The sequence below is a fragment of the Oryctolagus cuniculus genome, chromosome 1 (assembly GCF_051225735.1).
Source record: "Oryctolagus cuniculus isolate XC-2025 breed Fujian yellow rabbit chromosome 1, ASM5122573v1, whole genome shotgun sequence".
NCBI lineage: Eukaryota > Metazoa > Chordata > Mammalia > Lagomorpha > Leporidae > Oryctolagus > Oryctolagus cuniculus.
The window spans coordinates 73,910,298-73,929,160 of record NC_142867.1 but is presented as its reverse complement, the minus strand read 5'-3'; the positions used below and the strand labels follow the sequence as shown (position 1 = coordinate 73,929,160).

At 41.6% G+C, this 18,863-nt stretch overlaps 1 protein-coding gene and 1 long non-coding RNA gene across 4 annotated transcripts in view; both read left to right on the top strand.

Moving 5' to 3' along the window:
• PRCP (prolylcarboxypeptidase) overlaps nucleotides 1–2,319 on the top strand; it is a 76,160-nt gene extending 73,841 nt beyond the window's left edge. For both annotated transcript variants that reach the window (XM_017344368.4, XM_008263350.5), the window contains exon 9: nucleotides 1,605–2,319. In XM_017344368.4, coding sequence (XP_017199857.1) covers nucleotides 1,605–1,821 — 217 coding nt within the window. In that variant the 3' untranslated portion in view covers nucleotides 1,822–2,319. The remainder of the gene's footprint in view (nucleotides 1–1,604) is intronic.
• A 106-nt stretch (nucleotides 2,320–2,425) lies between these two features.
• Nucleotides 2,426–18,863, top strand: part of LOC149128465 (uncharacterized) — a 31,447-nt gene continuing 15,009 nt past the window's right edge. Inside the window, exon 1 of one of the 2 annotated variants that reach the window (XR_016233162.1) lies at nucleotides 2,426–2,512. This is a non-coding gene — a long non-coding RNA (uncharacterized LOC149128465). The remainder of the gene's footprint in view (nucleotides 2,513–18,863) is intronic. The other variant, XR_016233163.1, reaches the window with a different exon arrangement.

The window sequence follows — 18,863 nt, the reverse complement described above, 5'->3', positions numbered from 1 at the left end:
CCCACTCTCCCACCCCTCTTCCTCCTCTCTCTCCTATTCCCATTCTTATTTTTTTTTACTAAGATCTATTTTTAATTAACTTTATTGAAGTGTGTATTAAACTTATGTCAGGGCACATATGAAAATGCTCTGTAAATGATTTCAAGTGGTATATGGATATCTGCTAAGAGATGCCACACATCTACAAAGGGAAAGTGATCTAATACTGCCATGGGCCAGGTACTTAGATCCAGGTATTTGGATGCCAGTTTTATCCTGAGGAATCTGAGTTTTCATGGGATTACGTAGACCTGGGATTGGAAGCCAGCTGTATCTGATCTCAAAGCTCATGCTCTTCTTACTCTAACCACATGCATTAAGGGTGTGTGTGCTATGATTTCCAGCAGCAATCACATACGCAGGAAATGCAGCATAGTACAAGAAAATAAGGCCTGAGTTTGAATATCAGATGTGTCCCACTGAATGAAAAGCCAGTAAGCCTGTTTTGATGACTGATCCTATTTATATTATTTTTTTAAAGATTTTATTTTATTTATTTGAGAGGTCGAGTTACAGACAGTGAGAGGGAGAGACAGAGAGAGAGGTCTTCCTTCCATTGGTTCACTCCCCAGATAGTTGCAACAGCCGGAGCTGCGCCGACCTGAAGCCAGGAGCCAGGAGCTTCTTCTGGGTCTCCCAGAAGAAGGGAGGCTCAAGGACTTGGGCCATCTTCTGCTTTCCCAGGCTACAGCAGAGAGCTGGATTTGAAGAGGAGCAGCCGGGACTAGAACCGGTGTCCATATGTGATGCCAGTGCTGCAGGCAGAGGATTAATCTACTGCGCCAGGCCCCAATCCTATTTATATTATTTTGAAATGTGTTGTGTGAATCAGTCAAAACGAATAACCTTAACTTTAAGGCTAATGTAAAATGAGTATCTGAGTAATATCCACATTTTCTGATTCCAGATCCTGAGGACAGTTTTTTAGTTCCACCACACTGTTTCCCAGAGTACTGTACTATATTGAATAGCAACAACAAAAATGCAAATTTCCTTCCTTTTTTCTTTTTAAAAAAGAGTTAAGAGATAATTAACATTTTGAAATGTGGACTTTTTTTTTTTTTCTTTTACTACCTTGGTAGTTGGGTCCTAGGAAAGAAGGAAACCAGCATTAATGAGGGACTTCCATGTGTCTGACACTTGTGCTTATGATATACTTCCATAGACACCCATCTGGCATAATATTTACAACAATGTGGTGAAGTAGGCTTTGCTATCTCATTTTACAGATGGGGAAACTGAGTTAGGTAACTTGCATCACATGGCTTTTGGATGATAAATCTGGGGTGGTGTTTCAGGCTTCTAAATTCCAAGTCCAAGAATAGTCTAGGTTAATTCATGAGGGCACCAACTTCAGTCTTCTTTGCATGTATTTTTTTTACTTGCAGAAATACAGTAAAACTCTTGTTTGAAGCTCCTCTCTATGTGACAAATCCTCAGATCAGATTCCCCAGTTATAAGTTTACAAGTTAAGGTGTTAGACTTAGACTGGATTTCTCTTGTCTTATTTGAGTATAGACATAAAAACAAACAACCTTAATTTTTCTTCTTTTGCTTACTTGCAGCAATGGTGAACTAGACCCTTGGTCAGGAGGTGGAGTAACCAAAGACATCACAGACACCCTGGTTGCGATCACCATCTCAGAAGGGGCCCATCATTTAGATCTTCGAGCCAACAATGAGTATGATCCTGCATCTGTACTGTTAGCTCGCACCTTGGAAGTCAGATACATGAAGCGATGGATCAGAGATTTCTATGACAGTTTGCAAAGGCGGCACTAAGCAACATCTGATCATTTTCAGTTTCTTTTTTTACGTTCATGTCTATCCATATTCCTGTTCATTTTGGTTTTCTATGTTTAATTGCTGTCCTTCCTTTATCATTAGATTTAATGGGTTGAGATAGAAGAAACTGATTTCTCAGGCCCTCTCTGTCTTTGCACCACCTCCAAGGAGGGATCTCTTCATGACAGCTCTCCCACACCATCTGTGACATTCACAACTGGAACAGAATTCCTGACTGCCTTTCGTAAGGGAGAGTCGCCCCCTGTTTTTCCCTGCAAGCAGGGATTTCTTGATTTTGAGGTTGAAGTCTCTTTCCCCCATTTGTTAAATTCCCAACCCATGCCCTATGAAGAAGCAGATGATAGATAAAGATGATGTAATCGCAGCTGGTAGGAAGGATGTCTGATGTCAGTCCAGGAAATGAGAGCCATTTCTTTTTCACTTGATTTAATGATTTTGAATTGTGCTATAAATAAAGAACAAGGCTGGACCTTATACCTGTGTGTTGCTTATGAAGCTTACCCCAGCAGTTGGGAATGCTGTCTGCACTGGGCTTGGCTGTTTTTAGAAAGTCTTTTAATTTTTTCTCTTCCACTTGGCAGCTTTTCGTACTCTGGGATATTTGCCACTGTGGCACTGCCAGTAAGAAATCTGGCCTTCTTCTGCTCCATTTCTCTTTGTTTCCAAGGTGAGTTTTGTGGTAATTTGGTTAAATTCTGCCAATTTAGGAAAATGACTCTGTTTTGCCTTTTATTTCTGAGCAAGCTTTAAGCTGCGGTCACTGATGAGACCTCAGTAAGAATTCTCTAAAAATTCAGGGATCAGCTATTCAGAAAGTTGAAAGTATTTATGTTCAGCTGTAAAAAATTTGTTTTTAATTTTTTTTTCTGGTGGTTACTACTGCTGTCTTAGAGTTGGGACTCTAAGAGGCAGGTGCATGAAAACCTTTCTGTATGGCTTCCAGAAGGCAAGCTGACTGATTCTCGCAGGCTGCATATTTGACATTAATAAATAGCCGAGCTGTCCTTATTTCCAAGGGTTTGGCTGTTTTCAAGCAGAGCTTACACTGAGACCTTTCTTCAGAAGAACTTTTCTAGGATAACAAATAGAGCAGGATCAAAACCTTTCAGGGACACACACACGCACATGCACATGCACACATACACACAGAGAAGGACTCACAGTTTCTATTCTGTTGAAAGATTTCTCCTTCATTGTTTCTTTTTCTTTTCTCTCAATAATTTTTTTTCTTCACCCTGCCTTGGGAACATTTCTGCTTCAGAAAAACTGCGTTGAGCTCAATCATTTCTAAAGCACTCATTTTTTTAAAGTGCATATCTAGAATTCCTTCTTGGTTGGGAGACCAAAATCCTTCCCTGACTTTGCCTGGCATCTGAGAGATACAAGAAAATCTTTGTCATGTGTTGGAAGCCTTAAGTCCTTATTGTAATGAGTTGTGCATCAAAACATTTGTTCACTTTTTTAACCTCAGCATCAGAAAACATTCTAGTGGAGTGTGAATTTAAAGATCAAAACAGTACTAGTTTTTATTTTTTGTCAATTAAGAAATTACAATACAGGGTTTATGGACCTTTTTTTTAGCCAAAGATTTATTTATTTGAAAAGGAGAGTTACAGAGAGACAGAGGCAGAGAGAGAGAGAGGGAAAGAGAGAGAGAGAGAGAAAGAGAAACTTCCATCTGCTGATTCACTCTTCAAATGGCTACAATGGCCAGGGTTGGGCCAGGCCAAAGCCAGGAGCCAGGAGCTTCCTCTGAGTCTCCCACATGGGTGCAGGGGCCCAAACACTTGGGCTATCCTCTGCTGCTTTCTCAGAGGCATTAGTAGGGAGCTGGATCGGAATAGGAGCAGCCAGGACTCCAACCCGCACCAACATAGGATGCTGGCACTGCAGGTGGCAGCTACCTTTGGCAGCTTTGCCAAAGTACCAGCTCCTGTTTGTGAACATAATAGAATGTATTCTTACTGTTTGTTTCAGGATGTTTTCCTTGAAGCTATTTTTCTTGTTTAGAATCTTTAAAATACTTTGTCATATCATTAATATTGATTATTTGGATGAGTTGCATTTTTTTCTGAAGAAACCATTTAACCATTTGGGCAAAAAAAAAAAAAAAAGAGAGAGAGGGAGAGAAAGGACTATTTTTTAGCAAGTACAATTTCATACTATTCCTATATAAATTTTGTATAGAGAGCAACCTTAACTGAAGTTAGCATAATTATGATATGCTAACATTTAATTTTTAACTAAAAACAAATTAGAATATCAAATGAGCCTTATTACTTAAAGTGTCCATCTAACCTATAGAGTGTGCTTTTCACTGGGAAAAAGAGAGAGAATTGGACTGTTTTTCATTTTCTGATTTTTGTTACTTCACTGCCTTGAGTCAGTGGGTAGAACTAAGGAAACATAGGGGACTTTCTTAGAGGACTTGTATAGCCAAGAAATTATCCAGGGGCTGGTGCTATGGTGTAGCAGGTAAAGCCACTGCTTGCAATGCCAACCTCCCATATGGGTACCAGTTTGAACCCTGGCTGCTCCACTTCTGATTCAGTTCCCTGCTAATGTGCCTGGGAAAGCAGCAAAGAATGGACCAAGTACTTGGACCCTTGTACCCACTCGGGAGACCTGGAAGAAGCTCCTGGCTCCTGGCTTTGGATTGGCCAAACTCTAGCCATTGTAGCCATCAGGGGAGAGAGCCAGTGGATGGAAAATCTCTTTCTCTCCTTCTCTCTCTTTGTAACTCTGTCTTTCAAGTAAATAAAAATCTTAAAAAAAAAAATGTTATCCTGAGGAACCAGTGTCTGAACCAGCATATTAGAGGGTGAAGCCTCAGAAATCCAGCCTGATCCTATCCTTTTGTGGGGGATGAAATACAGAATAGATAGAAGGAACTAGTTGAGATCTCAGACATTATTTTTGGTAGAACTGGGGCTTGAATCCAGAATTTTTCTTTCTTTGCTTCCTTTTATAAGCACTTTGGTTGTAGCTTCCTCTTTGGATTCAAGAAACAAACCTCCTTAAACCAGCTTTAACAAAAGGGAATTTATTGAAGCCATGCAAGAAGAGCAGGAGAACTTGGGTAACTAAGAATCACAAGGGAATGAAACCAGGATCTGGAACACCATCAGAAAGTCAAATCTGCTAAATTCAGTAGGTGAGATTTTGCTCCTCAGGTGTTGTAGTTTGGCTAGCAGGCTACAATGAATTACCCAAACAAAGGGCTTAGGAAAGTGATGACTGCTGAGCCCTGGAGTTTCTAATACGTCACAGAGTAGATCTTGGGAAGTTGCATTTCAAACAAAAGTTCCACCTGATGTTGGAGAATCACACTTTTAGAACCACTGGTCGAAAGAGTTCTCAACTTAAATTTCTTCATACAGGACCTACCCCTTCAGTTCACCATATACTTGTACTGTGTAACCCATCTGAGTATGGCAGCCTAAGGCTTTGTTTCCCATAATGCTTCATCCACTCGCTGCAAACCAGCTTCCTCTTCTCTACTCTTCTTACAGGGCCCATGACTTTCCAGAATGGTGTCCTCAACCCCCTAAGGCCACACTACCTTATATGACCTCACCTGTCAAATGATTAGAGAAGGGCAGGACTATAAAGACATGATTGCAGAGAAATGGTTCTTAGCATGGAGGGCAAGAAATTCAGGTAACTCAGTCACACAATATCTGTTACACAGTATTTCTTGGGACATAGATGTCCAACAAAATGCTAACAACTATGTAGTAGAAAGTTCACATAGTTGGGCAAGTTTGAAAAGTTATAGGATAAAATTAAATAATTGTTTTTGATGTTGTCTATCAATATGCATTTTCTCTGTTCAAAATGAAAATGGAGAATGTAACTTTTCTTAACAATGCATCTATTGGCATAAGGTATTTTTCTAGAACCTAAAAAATACAATTATGATAAGGTTTAGATTCTAGTGGAAGAAAGACATGAAATGTCAAGATATGCAGTGATATTATAAGGACTATGAGGACTAGGGACTATTAGGTTAAGACATTTAGCAAGGAAACAGAGCTAGTCTGGGGGAATAAATAATAAATAAATAATAATGCTCTTTTAAATAATAATGCTCTTTTAAAAAATATTTATTTTTATTCATTTGAGAGGTAGTATTGCAGAGAGGGTGAGACACATAGATAGAGAGAGATTTTCCATTGGCTGATTCACTCCCCAAATGGCCACAATGGCTGGGGCTATGTTAGGCTGAAGCCAGGAGCCAGAGCTTCTTCTACATCTCCTAGTTGGGTACTTGGGCCCAGGCACTTGAACCATTATGTACTGCTTTCTCAGGTGCATTAGCAGGGAGCTAGATTGAAAGTGGAGCAGCCATGTTTCAAATCTATGCCACAATGCTTGCCCCCTAGAATGCTGTTTTTATTTTATTTTATTATAAATATTTTATTTATTTATTTGAGAGGTAGAGTTACAGATAGTAAGGGAGAGACAGAGAGAAAGGTCTTCCTTCTGTTGGTTCACTCCCCAAATGGCTGCACTGGCTGGAGCTATGCTGATCTGAAGCCAGGAACCAGGTGCTTCTTCCTGGTCTCCCATGTGGGTGCAGGGGCCAAAGCACTTGGGCCATCTTCTACTGCATTCCCAGGCCACAGCAGAGAGCTGAATTGGAAGAGGAGCAGCCAGGACTAGAACCAGCACCTATATGGGATGCGAGCACCACAGGTGGAGGATTAACCTCCTGCACCACAGCACTGGCCCCTAGAATGCTGTTTTTAGATGTGACATTTTAGCTATGATGGTTGAATGGGACCTATTCTAGGAAGAAGAGTGGAGAAAATGACATGCAAAAGCCTTGAGTGTAGCTTATTCAAAGAACTGAAGAAGATCACATTACTGATATTGAAGCAGAGAACCACAGAAAAAGTGACATAAGATAAATTTGTAGATATGAGCAGTAGGAATGATAAAGAATCATTGTAGGGAATGGGAAACCATTGATGGGCCTTATTTGGGGAGTGACATGAACAGATTTTCATTTAAAAGGATCTCTGTGGCAACAGAGTATAGTATGCATTGCAGCAGCAAGCAAATAATGTTAAAAGACTGCTATTGCTATCTTACCAATAAGACAAGCTTTGACTACAGTGGTTGAGATGGAGAAGTGGATGAGTTTGAGAGAGATGTAGTAAGGAAAGACTGGGATTCGGTGATGAGTTCCGAATGAGACATGAGCTGGACAGGTGTCAAGGATGGTGATTTCTGGTTTGTGCACTTGGGTAGTGGGTAGATGGTGGTGTCATTCACAGGAGAGGGAACAGGTTTGGCAGGAATATTAGTACTTTAGTTCTGCTTTGTCATGATGAGTTTATGTGTTTTTGAATAATGAAGTGGAGCTAACTGTCAAATAGTGCTATTGGATGTAAAGGTCTGTAACTTAGTTTGGGCTGCAAAGTCATGCTAAGTAATAATGAAAGCATGGCTCAGGGAGAGAGAGAGAAGGAGAGGCAGAGAGAGAGAGAGAGAGAAAGAGAGAGAGAGGGTCTTTCATCTGCTGGTTCACTCCCCAATTGGCCACATGGCTGGAGCTAGGCCATTCTAAAGCCAGAAGCCAGGAGCTTCTTCTGGGTCTCCCACTCAGGGTGCAGGGGACCCAAGGACGTGGGCCATCTTTTACTGCTTTCCCAGGCCATAGCAGAGAGCTGGATGGGAAGTGGAGCAGCCGGGACTCGAACCGGCACCCATATGGGATGCTGGCATTGCAAGCGGTGGCTTTACTTGCTATGCCACAGTGCCTGGCCCCAGCAATATTTTTTCAATTGAAAATTTCTTTGCATCTTTTAAAGCTGACATCAATTTGCTAACTCCCTCTATGAAGTCTTCCCCGGTTTTCCTAAAGGAAGTCTGCTCTCTTAGAACCAGGTTAGCTAGGATGTCATGGGAATTATCTGTCTTTTCCAGCACCTTAAGTAGTTCCTGACCACTTCTGATTCAGTACTTATACTCTAGGCTGTGGTATTTTTCTGAGTGTTCTCACCTTTTAAGGAAAACCAGCCTGTTGGAGGTAAGGACTGTGCCTCATTCTTTCTAGTAACAAGTGCCTAGCATGGGTCCTGGCAGCCAGGCCTCACTAGGCCCTCTGTACATTTCATGGTGGAAAGACCAAGATTTTTACCCATCTTTTTGCGTAGCTAAGCACCATTCGCAGCTCTGGTGTGCTCATGCAATCTCCAGCCATCAGCTTCTTTAGTGTGGAGAGGGAATCTGTTAGCACTCAGAACCTCTGGAGCTTTGCTTTATATTCACTTCAACTGCAAGTGCACCTGGCTGTCTTCCACTTGATTTGCTTGGTACTCTTTATCATGAGAGCTGAAACAACACCGACTAAAAACAGAACCCTTCAATGGGTCAAGGTAGGGGCTAGTTACAATAGATTTTGTTACCTTTGATAATGGAAGGATAGGGGCTGGCACTGTGGCATAGTGGGTTAAGCTGCTGCTTACAGAGCCAGCATCCTATATGGGTGTCAGTTCAATTCCTGGCTGCTCCACTTCTGATCCACCTCCCTGCTAATGCACCTGGGAAAATAGTGGAAGATGGCCCAAATGCTTGGGCCCCTGTAACCACATGGGAGACATACATGAAGCTTCTGGCTCCTGGCTCACTGGCCCAGCCCTGGCTGTTAAGGCCATTTGGGGGAGTGAATCAGTTGGATGTAAGATCTCTCTCTAACTCTGCCTTTCAAATAAAATAAATAAATCTTAAAAAAAAATAAAAAACTGAAGGATAAAAGTTGATAGTAGGAGAGCTGGAAAGCAATCTTGGGATGATCTGGCTCAGTGGGTGTTTTAATATGGCTAACATCTTGGGGGCTGATGCTGTGGCATAGCAGGTGAAGCCGCTGCCTGTGGTGCTGACATCCCATATGGATGCTGGTTCAAGTCCTGACTGCTCCGCTTCCAACCCAGCTTCCTGCTGGTGGTCTGGAAAAGCAGCAGAAGATGGCCTATGTACTTGGGCCTCTGCACCCATGTGAGAGACCCAGAAGGAGCTGCTGTCTCCTGGCTTTGGGTTGGCCCAGCCCTGACCATTGTGGCCATTTGGAGAGTGAACCAGTGGATGGAGGATTTCTCTGTCTTTCTGCCTCTGTCTCTCCTTCTCTGTAACTTTGCTTTTCCAATAAATAAATAAATAAATAATTTTTAAAAGATTAGATAAATAAATCTTTAAAAGAATAGCTAACATCAGCCGGCGCCGCGGCTCACTAGGCTAATCCTCCGCCTTGCGGCGCCGGCACACCAGGTTCTAGTCCCGGTCAGGGCGCCGGATTCTGTCCCGGTTGCCCCTCTTCCAGGCCAGCTCTCTGCTGTGGCCAGGGAGTGCAGTGGAGGATGGCCCAGGTGCTTGGTCCCTGCACCCCATGGGAGACCAGGAGAAGTACCTGGCTCCTGCCATTGGATCAATACAAATTCAAAATGTTTGAATATGATTAAAACAATTTTAAACATGTTATCTTTACTACAAAATCCTTCAAACTTTAAAAATAAGTGCATTGTGAATTAGCAAGACTGCAACATTTGGGGCTGGGGTTGTGGTACAGCAGATTAAGCTGCCACTTGCGATGCCAGCATCCCACATCAGAGTGCCAGTTCAAGTGCTGGCTGCTCTACTTCTGATGTAGCTGCTTGCTCATGCACCTGGGAAGCAGCAGGTGGTGGCCTAACTATCTGGACCCCTGTCACCCATGTGGGAGACCCAAATGGCTCCTGGCTTCAGTCTGGCTCAGCCCTGGCTGTTTCGATCATTTGGGGAAAGAACTCATAGATGGAATATCTCTTTTCCCATCTTTCCCTTTCTCTGCCACTCTGCCTTTGAAATAAATAAAATAAATTTCAAAAAAATTTGCAGTATTTCTCAAATTTATTTTATCTGGCCCTCTTTTTTTCCCAACATTTTATTTACTAGTGCTTTGCCAAACAATTCCTAGGAAATGCTGCCATGGAATTCTATATATTTCCTGGAGATGAGGCCAAAAAAATTTGGCTTTTAGTTTTCTGGCACAAAACAGTGAGTGAAACAGTTCACACTGTACATATGATAAAAACAGACCAATCCATCTGGAGAATCCCACACGAGAATTTCCAAGATGAGTCCTAGAAAGGGGGAAAGTGATGGGATAAATGAGATCTTCAGTTTTTCAACATATATTGCAAAGTTTCACTGAATTCATCCTTATATTCTCCTTGGTATAGATGAATGTCATAACACCAGAGATAAATTAGTCTTTAATAAACTGAGGAAATATACTACAGTAATACTTTTTTTTTTTTTTCTGATCTGGCTTAATCTAGAATTAGACTATGTGGGGAGCAACTCGGACTAGACTAAGTTACTGGAATTAAGACTTATTCTATGCATCTGCTCTCCCACAATATGGTGCTGGGAGAGGAGTAAACAACTTCTACACAGCTGCCTCCAGTTCGACCAATAACCTGCAGGAGCTGATCCTGCTCCTGATTGGAGGAGAGCAGCGTACTCGGCGTGTGGGTAGCAGAGTTGGGATTGGTGGAAGAGGACTATAAAGGAGGAGAGAGACAACATGCACCAGGAACATCTAAGGGGAACATCCGGATAACATCTGAGCAGCCCCCGAGAGAGCCGGCCGGCGGTGTGCCGCTCCCCTGCGGAAGTGGGGAAAGTGGCAGGGGGAGCCGCCCTTCCACGGAGGTGGAAGGATCGGCAGCCAACCCGGGAAGAACCAGCAGCAAACCTGGGAAGGGCCGAGCAGACAAAAGAACAGCGCAGGGTCTAGTGTCGTTCCTCCGTGAAGAGGGGGAGCGACAGACTATACTGTATAGGAACATTCTCAGGTAACAATGCAAGTAACTTTTTAAAAATTTTTTTAAGCTTTTATTTAATGAATATAAATTTCCAAAGTACAGCTTATGAATTACAATGGCTTTTTCCCCCCCCATAGCTTCCCTCCCACCCGCAACCCTCCCCTTTCCCGCTCCCTCTCCCCTTCCATTCACATCAAGATTCATTTTTAATTCTCTTTATATATAGAAGATCAATTTGGTATATATTAAGTAAAGATTTCAACAGTTTGCACCCACACAGAAACACAAAGTGAAAAATACTGTTTGAGTACTAGTTATAGCATTACTTCACATTGGACAACACATTAAGGACAGAGATCCTTCATGAGGAGTGAGTGCACAGTGACTCCTGTTGTTGACTTAACAAATTGACACTCTTGTTTATGGCGTCAGTAATCACCCTAGGCTCTTATGAGTTGCCAAGGCTATGGAAGCCTTTTGAGTTCGCCAACTCTGATCATATTTAGACAAGGTCATAGTCAAAGTGGAAGTTCTCTCCTCTCTTCAGAGAAAGGTACCTCCTTCTTTGATGGCCTGTTCTTTCTGCTGGGATCTCACTCGCAGAGATCTTTCATTTAGTTTTGGTGTGTTTTTTTTTTTTTTTTGCCAGAGTGTCTTGGCTTTCCATGCCTGAAATACTCCCATGGGCTTTTCAGCCAGATCCGAATGCCTTAAGCGCTGATTCTGAGGCCAGAGTGCAAAGCAAGTAACTTTAAACAAACAAACAAACAAAAAGCGCAGACACCTGAGTATACCATCACCCTACTTGGGTAGGTGAGCTTGGGGGCCAATGATAATTCATAAGTCCTGCAGAAGCAGAGCCAAGAAAAGGAACCAAGAGCTTCTCCCACCGCAGAGATGTAGGCATCTGTTGCTAAACTTCCTTTGTTGTTTTGGGGAATAGTTTTAACTGTTTTTCTTTATTCTGAAACTCCTGAAATGTAGACGTTTGTAGCCAAAGGTTTACAGAAGACTATTTAACAATACTACCAGTTAGGTATGCTGTGATCTGGAGGGTGTACAGTAACTGTCCTTGAAAAAATTCACTGAAGTGGAAGAAGACAAATGATTCAAAAAGTTTATTAACAATAACAGTATTTATGTGCTGTAGTGTGACATTTCAACATGTGTATACAATGTATACTGATCAAATCAGGGTAATTATTTCCCCTTCTGCAACATTTCTTTATAAATATAGCCTTGGAATTCTTTTCTTTTATTTGCTCATAAAAGATATAATAGATTATTGTGACCTATCATCACCCCACTGGGCTGTGTAACACAAGAACTAGTTCTCTTCATCTAACTCTGATTTAGTACTTATTATCCAAACTTCTTCTATTCCTGCTACCTCTGCCAGCCTTTAGTAATCACTATTCTGTGATCAGATTGAGTATTTTTTTTTTAAGCCTCCACATTCAAGAGACAACATGTAGTATTTGTCTTTCTGTGTTTGGAAAAACCAACTGATTTGATAAATAACTTCCTTCTCCCTTGGTCAAAATGCTATCTGAAATGGGATTATTCCCATTTCAGAATATCACTTACAGTTGACATTTCCTGTTACCATGGTGTCAACTTGTTTGGTTAATCTACCTGCCTTTGTAATGGTGTGTGATGGAATATAAACAGTAAAATATTCACCTGCTTATCTTTAACAAAAGTGTGGTCAGAATTTTACCATTTCTTTTTTTAAAATTTTTAAAGATTTTTTTTTTTATTTGAAAGGCAGAGTTACAGAGAGGCAGAGGCAGAGAGAGAAAGAGAGAGAGAGAGAGAGAGTCTTCCATCTGCTGGTTCACTCCCCAAATGGTCACAATGGCTGGAGATGGGCTGATCCGAAGCCAAGAGCCAGGAGCTTCTTCTGAGTCTCCCATGTGCGTGCGAGGGCCCAAGCCCATGGGCCATCTTCCGGGGCTTTCTCAGGCCATTGCAGAGAGCTGGATTGGAAGTGGAGCAGCCGGGACTCCAATGGAATGCTGGCACTGCAGGTGGTGGCTTTACCTGCCACAGTGCCAGCCGCCAGATTCTACCATTTCTTGCCTCCTTTTCTTATGCCACAAAACGTTCACTTGCAGGAGTTTGCTCTCTGTAGCTGGTGGCAATTTTGCCTCCTAGGAGATATTTGGCAATATTGGGGATGTTTTTGGTGGTCACGACTTGGGTTGGTAGTGTGCCACGAGCATCCCTGATTCAGACTGGGGATGCTGTTCACCATCCTACAACACAGGACAGCCCCCTGTGTTAGACAGTTTTCTGTTGCTTTAACTTAATATCTGAAACTGGATTATTTGCAAAGAAAATAGGTTTATTTAGTTAATGGTTTATTTAGCTTACCTTAACACAAAGTTTCCAAGATTGGATGACCATGTCCATTTAGCCTTCAGTGAGGCTGCTTTGGCTGTGTCACAACATGGTAGATGACATCAGGGTGAGAGCATGTGCAGGAATGAGAGGTCACATGGCAAGACAAATGGAAATGATTCAGGGGCCAAGCTGTAACAATACACTCTTGAAGAGCTAACTAGGATACTTCAAGAGCTGCATTAATCCCTTCTGAGGTGGTGCTTCCATGATCTGATTACCTTGAGCTAGGCCCCACATTTTCAAGGTTCCAACACTGCTATATGAGGACCAAGCCTTTAGAACATGAACTGCTGTGGGACAAACCACATCTAAACCATAGTACCCCTGAACAAGGAAGTATATGACTCCAAATGGCAATAATATTGGTACTAAATGAGTTTAATCTAAATCTCATTGTAATTTAAGGTCTTTTCCTCAAGTTTTATCTTAAAAAGAAGATGAAAAAACTGATTGTAAATTTAATTCATTAAGTAGGTTTACACTTTACCTTCTAAATAGCACGTTATCACTATGTATAGTATGGATTTTCTCCCCTCTAAAATTTAATAATCTACATTTTGCAGAATGAATCTTAGATTATTTTCTTTTGTGCTAAATAACTCCAACTGTTTGGGTTGCTTTTTCACTTATCATTTGTTCATTCAAACATTTATTCAGCAGCAACCCTGAGCAGTGTTAAGGAGTGAGAATTGAAAGGTAAAATCCGGTATCCTTAAGGAGCTCAAGGTTAATGGGATAAGACAGTCACAATGTCAGATGACTAAGTACATTGGGCTAAGAATTTGTATTGCATTCAGGATGCTGTGGAAGCATGAAAGTAGAAGTGATGAATTCATTCTGAAGGTCTGGGAAAGGCTTTAAAGGAGAAATAACAATAATAACAATTAAACTGGGATAGGAGTTTTGGGGGGAAAGGCAGTAAAAGAATTATTCATGGAAAAATATGAAACACTCATGTGCCAATTGTTAGACACCAATCATGTTATTATGAAAAGAAGAGCCAGATATAGCTTCTGTCATTATGGGAGGGAAAAAACCTGAAATACTCTCCCATTTAATGCTTATATCAAACTTTAGATCTCACAACTCTTTTGCCTCCCACTTATCATTTGAGTGCTTCAGCACTCCTGGGTGGGAGGAAAGATACTATCTCCATTTTACAAAGGAGAACCATGAAGTTAAGAAAAATGAAATGACTCCTTTCTACATCAGCTATGGCCACAGATCTATTAAGTGGCAGTTGTGTGATTCCAAATCGTGAGCTTTTTCATCCTGGTTCCAAATGCAATTTTCTGTAGTGGAGAGGCACACACACCTCTTTCTATCTGCTCCTCACTCTGTTGTCTTCATCTGTGTTAACTTTTTTTTTTTTTTTTTTTGCTGGCCTCAATGTTAAAGGAATTTTCCAGTTTCCCTAATCCTAATTGCAAAGAGGCTGACAAGGAAGGAGTGAGGGTTGCTGTCCAGTCACTACTCATTTGCAAAATTTCTACCTCGATCTAAAAATTTTTAGGAATAAGGAAAACTGAGATGTGGGCCAGAAAAATCCCTTTTGTTTGTCTCGGTTTTTGATAATGTATGCAACCTCTCTGGGTGGTTTAAGCGGTTTAGGTACTTTCTATAAAAGGGATCTTTTAATGACAAAACTAATGTGATTATCTGAGTGAGTGTGAGAGGCGTATTCAAGGCTTAAAGAAAATCTGTTAGAATAGCTGAATGTATCGGCTTAATCCTTTCTCTAATGTAGCTGAACAATGCTCTGGGAAGCCATTGGTCCGGTCTTTCTCCTAGTAAATGCCTGTCTCCAGAGGTAGGGACTGTGTGCAGCTTTTGATACCCTTACACTTCACCTTCTCAGCTACACAGAAGCACAGGAAAAGCCTGGAGTAGTCCAAAGCATTCACAGAAAGTGTTTCCCCTGAATGCTGAGGGTAAAACATACAGTAAATGGCATATTTTCTCCTTGCATCCTGAGGAGCCAGGGCTGTGGTCATCCTTGAACAGCATCTCAGAGAAGGGCCCCATTGCCGGTTCCTGCTTTCATTATGTACTAGGTGACGGATTGCTGATGAACATTTAAAATCTTATACCTGAGTTTTCAGAATGGCGTACACACTTCTCTTTCGGCAGGGGTAGGTGTGTAAGGGAAGCATAAGGGAGAAAAGTGATACAGATTTGAATTCTGCAAACTTCTCTATGTCTTTGAGCCAAAGGTAAATCTCTCTGAACCTCTGTTTTTTCATTTGTGAATGAGAGGTAACAATGCCTACATTCATTGTGAGAATCAAAGTGAAAATGAGAACCTGTAAGTGAAATTATCATAGCCAATCTGGAACATTACTACTACCTAATATGTCTTATGATTCCATTTTTATTTTACTTTATTTAAAGTTTTTTTGTTCTTGTTCTTTTAAGAATATCCTTCTAGATACATAATTGAACTTAGTAAAGACATTTATTGGTACATATTTATCAAATCTTTCATTTAAAGAGATTGTTGGGAAGCAGACATGTAAAAGGCACCTTGACATATATTTATTAGAAGTGATTAACTCTAATGAGATTGTTAATAATAATGGCCAAACTTTACACAGTGCTTATTATTTGCTGGAGGTGAGCCAAATGCTTTGTTTAAGGTACCTCATTCAACCCCCATAGCCCTAGGAGTTAGGAACTATTATCACCTATTTCATAGATCAGGAGGCTGAGGATCAATTAAGTCACATTTCCAGTTTCACAGGCAGTAAGTAGTGGGCCAAATTAGAGTCCCAAGTCACTTAACAGTCACAATGCTCACTTCTGTGCAGTGCTGCACTCCAAGTTAGGGAGTTACCTCCTAGAGGAGGTGACCATTGGTGGGTTTCAACACAGAATTGGGAGTTTGCCAGGTGTACAGAGGAAAAAGGTATTCCAAGCAGATGGAACAGCATAGGTAAAAGCACACTGGGCAGAAAAGTGTTTGTGCAGAGATGGACTAGAGATAGTTTATAATTGGTAGGCAGTGGGGTGGAACAGGTTGGCCAGATTATGATCTTACTATACCTTTGTGGAAAAAGAAAAGTGAGTAAATTGAGGAGGGCTGCCCCAGGACGCTTGGAAAGTCCCAAAGCTAAGGGTGGTGCAGGCTCTCCAGCTGCACACAGAAATGCAAGCCACCTACCTGGAAAACCTGTTGAATCATGAGGAAAAAAATTCACCCTAACTAAAGACATAACTGCAGTTACAAGTCTTCCTCTTGGATTGTAGTCCATGTTGCAGCAGTAGTCAGCTTCTTGCTGTTCTACTTGCCAGCTAGTCCCTTGCAGTGTACTCAATAAATCTAACTTTGGGGCTGGTGTTGTGGCACAGAAGGTTAAGCTGCTACCTCTGATTCCAGCAACACATATCTGAGTACTAGTTTGAGTCCTAACTGCTGCGCTTCCAATCCAGCTGCCTGCTAATGTGCCTGGGAAAGCAGCCTGCCACTCATGTGGGAGTTGAGGATGGATTCCTAACTTCGACCTGGCCCAGCCCCTGCTGTTATGGCCATTTGGGGAGGGCTCCTGTGGTTAGAAGCTCTCATGCTCTCACACACTCTCTCTCTCTCTCTTTCTCACTCACTCTGCCTTTCAAATAAATAAATAAATAATAAATCTTAAAAAGAAAACCTAACTCTGCTCACTCTATCAGACTGCTCTGATTAATTCTTTCACCACTCAGGACACTGGCCTCAATCATTTGCTTGCTGTGACACGATTATTTGTTTAATTAATTACTTTGTTTATAGCCTGGTTGTCAGAAAGGGGTTTGCAGAAATGTGGGAACTGTTGGTACCTTTATGATGTAGAATCATAAAATAGTCTTTAATTTTTAGAATCAGAACACTTTGAAGATGAAAGTCACTTCAATGATTATGAACTCACTCTAGGCAAGAGGAAATCAAGGCTGAGTGCATTCAACTGTTTCAATTGAGGTTATAAAGCAGCTAACCAGCCAAACCAGGAATATTTATATCTTTTAGATGAATTATGGAATTCCAGTGAACATTAAATGAGGGTTATAGTGTTATCCTCAGATGAATTTATAAAAACTGGTGCATAGAGAAAAGGGAGAAATGCAGTTTGATAATTCCCCCGGGAATGAGAGTCAAGTCCTTTGTGGAAGCCAAAGGTTCTCTATTGGGAACTATCATGATAGCTCTCTTTGGAGAATGGTGGTGTGTGCATTAAGTGGGTGTCTTGGCTTTGTTAAAGCTGGTAATCAGGTCTGCCTGGAAAGTAGAGTTCAGAGATCTCTTGCTACGTCTACTTCTTAATTTTCAGTGGCCACTTTATATGGGGACTGGTAAAGTTGTGGGCTGGTTTTCGTTCTCATTAAACTCATACCGTAAATGATAGGACAGTCAAGAAAGCAGGTTATAGCAACAAATTACAATGAGTCATGGACTGTGGAATAGAACACTGTGGCAGCTCAGAAAGAGTTGAGTCTAAAGACTGGAATGGGTTGGAAAAGCTTCCTGGAGAAAGTGATGTCTGGGAGAAGACTTGAAGGATGAGGGAAAAGTATAGTAAAGGGGATAGTTTGTGCAAGTTCTCCAAAGAAGGACACCGCTTCATTTGAGAAAGCTAACTTGAGTATGCTATTCTTGTTAGGTACAGTTAGAATGTAGTGTATGATTTGCAAGTGATGTGAGAATTTTTTCTCTCCCCTTTATTTTCCCAGAAAAGAAAAGGTTACATATAGTGACAATTTTCTAATAAGTATTACAACACTGACACACAAAAAATTGAAATACATTTGGGAGTCCACACAGAGCAGGTGTTGACATGCCCCGACACACTAAATGTTTGCATGAAACAAAATCTCCAATATTCCCCCTCCCTAAAGTCATTACAGCTTCCCAGTGACCTGAGAACCAATCTCCCCAAAGGGGCTACTTCTCACCTCTGAGACGGAAAACAAAAAGGCATGAAATCAGTGCTCTGAATGTAAACCAGACAAATAAATATCAGTGCAGCAGGAGGGGAGAGCAATAAAGTGAGCAGGCCTGAGTAATGGTGGTAACCTGCTGAATTCCCAGGTCACGCAGTAATTTACTGACTGGTCCTAGGCCACGGGAAAATTATCCAGACAGCCTTGATTCTGGTGCGAAGCCTCCTGCTGCTCACGTTATTAATACCGTCAGCAACCAGCGGGCGTTGGTGGGAGCAGAGAGGCGCAAACTGAGCCCCAGGCTACTGAGTGAAAGCAGAGGCACCTGCCAGGGCCCTCTGAGCTTGACTTCCCCAGGAAAGCTGACTAGCTCCAGCATTTTGCTTATAACCCAGATGTTGCGTGGGTCCTAGTGAAAGCCTCCCTTGAGGATGTCCCAGGGCTTGGGTGAAGGAAGAAGGCACGTATGACCTGGAGCTTGACCAGCTTATGTCAGAGATCCTCTGTCTGATCTCCTTTGGAGCTATCTGGAAAGCAATTTTGAAGCCTTCCCAGGATGACTTAAATTAATATTCCTGGGGCAGTGTCAAACATTACCCTTTGACATAACATGGGAATTAGACTTGACTGCACTCAAATGAGGCCAGGGAACATGATGGTGCCTGTTTTAGGGTTTAATGATTTAGACACTTGACCTCAGGGGGCCCTGAAGGGATTTCAGGGGACAGTTGGGATAGGGCTGTCTTAACCCATATTCCTCTTTAAAATGGGGTAATGTAAAGTGTTCAGCACATAGTGGATGTTTTCAGTGAGCATGAATGCACTTCCTCCTCTTATAATATTATCAAGTGAATGGCCTCTTTCTGATCTTTAATTTTGTTTTCTCTC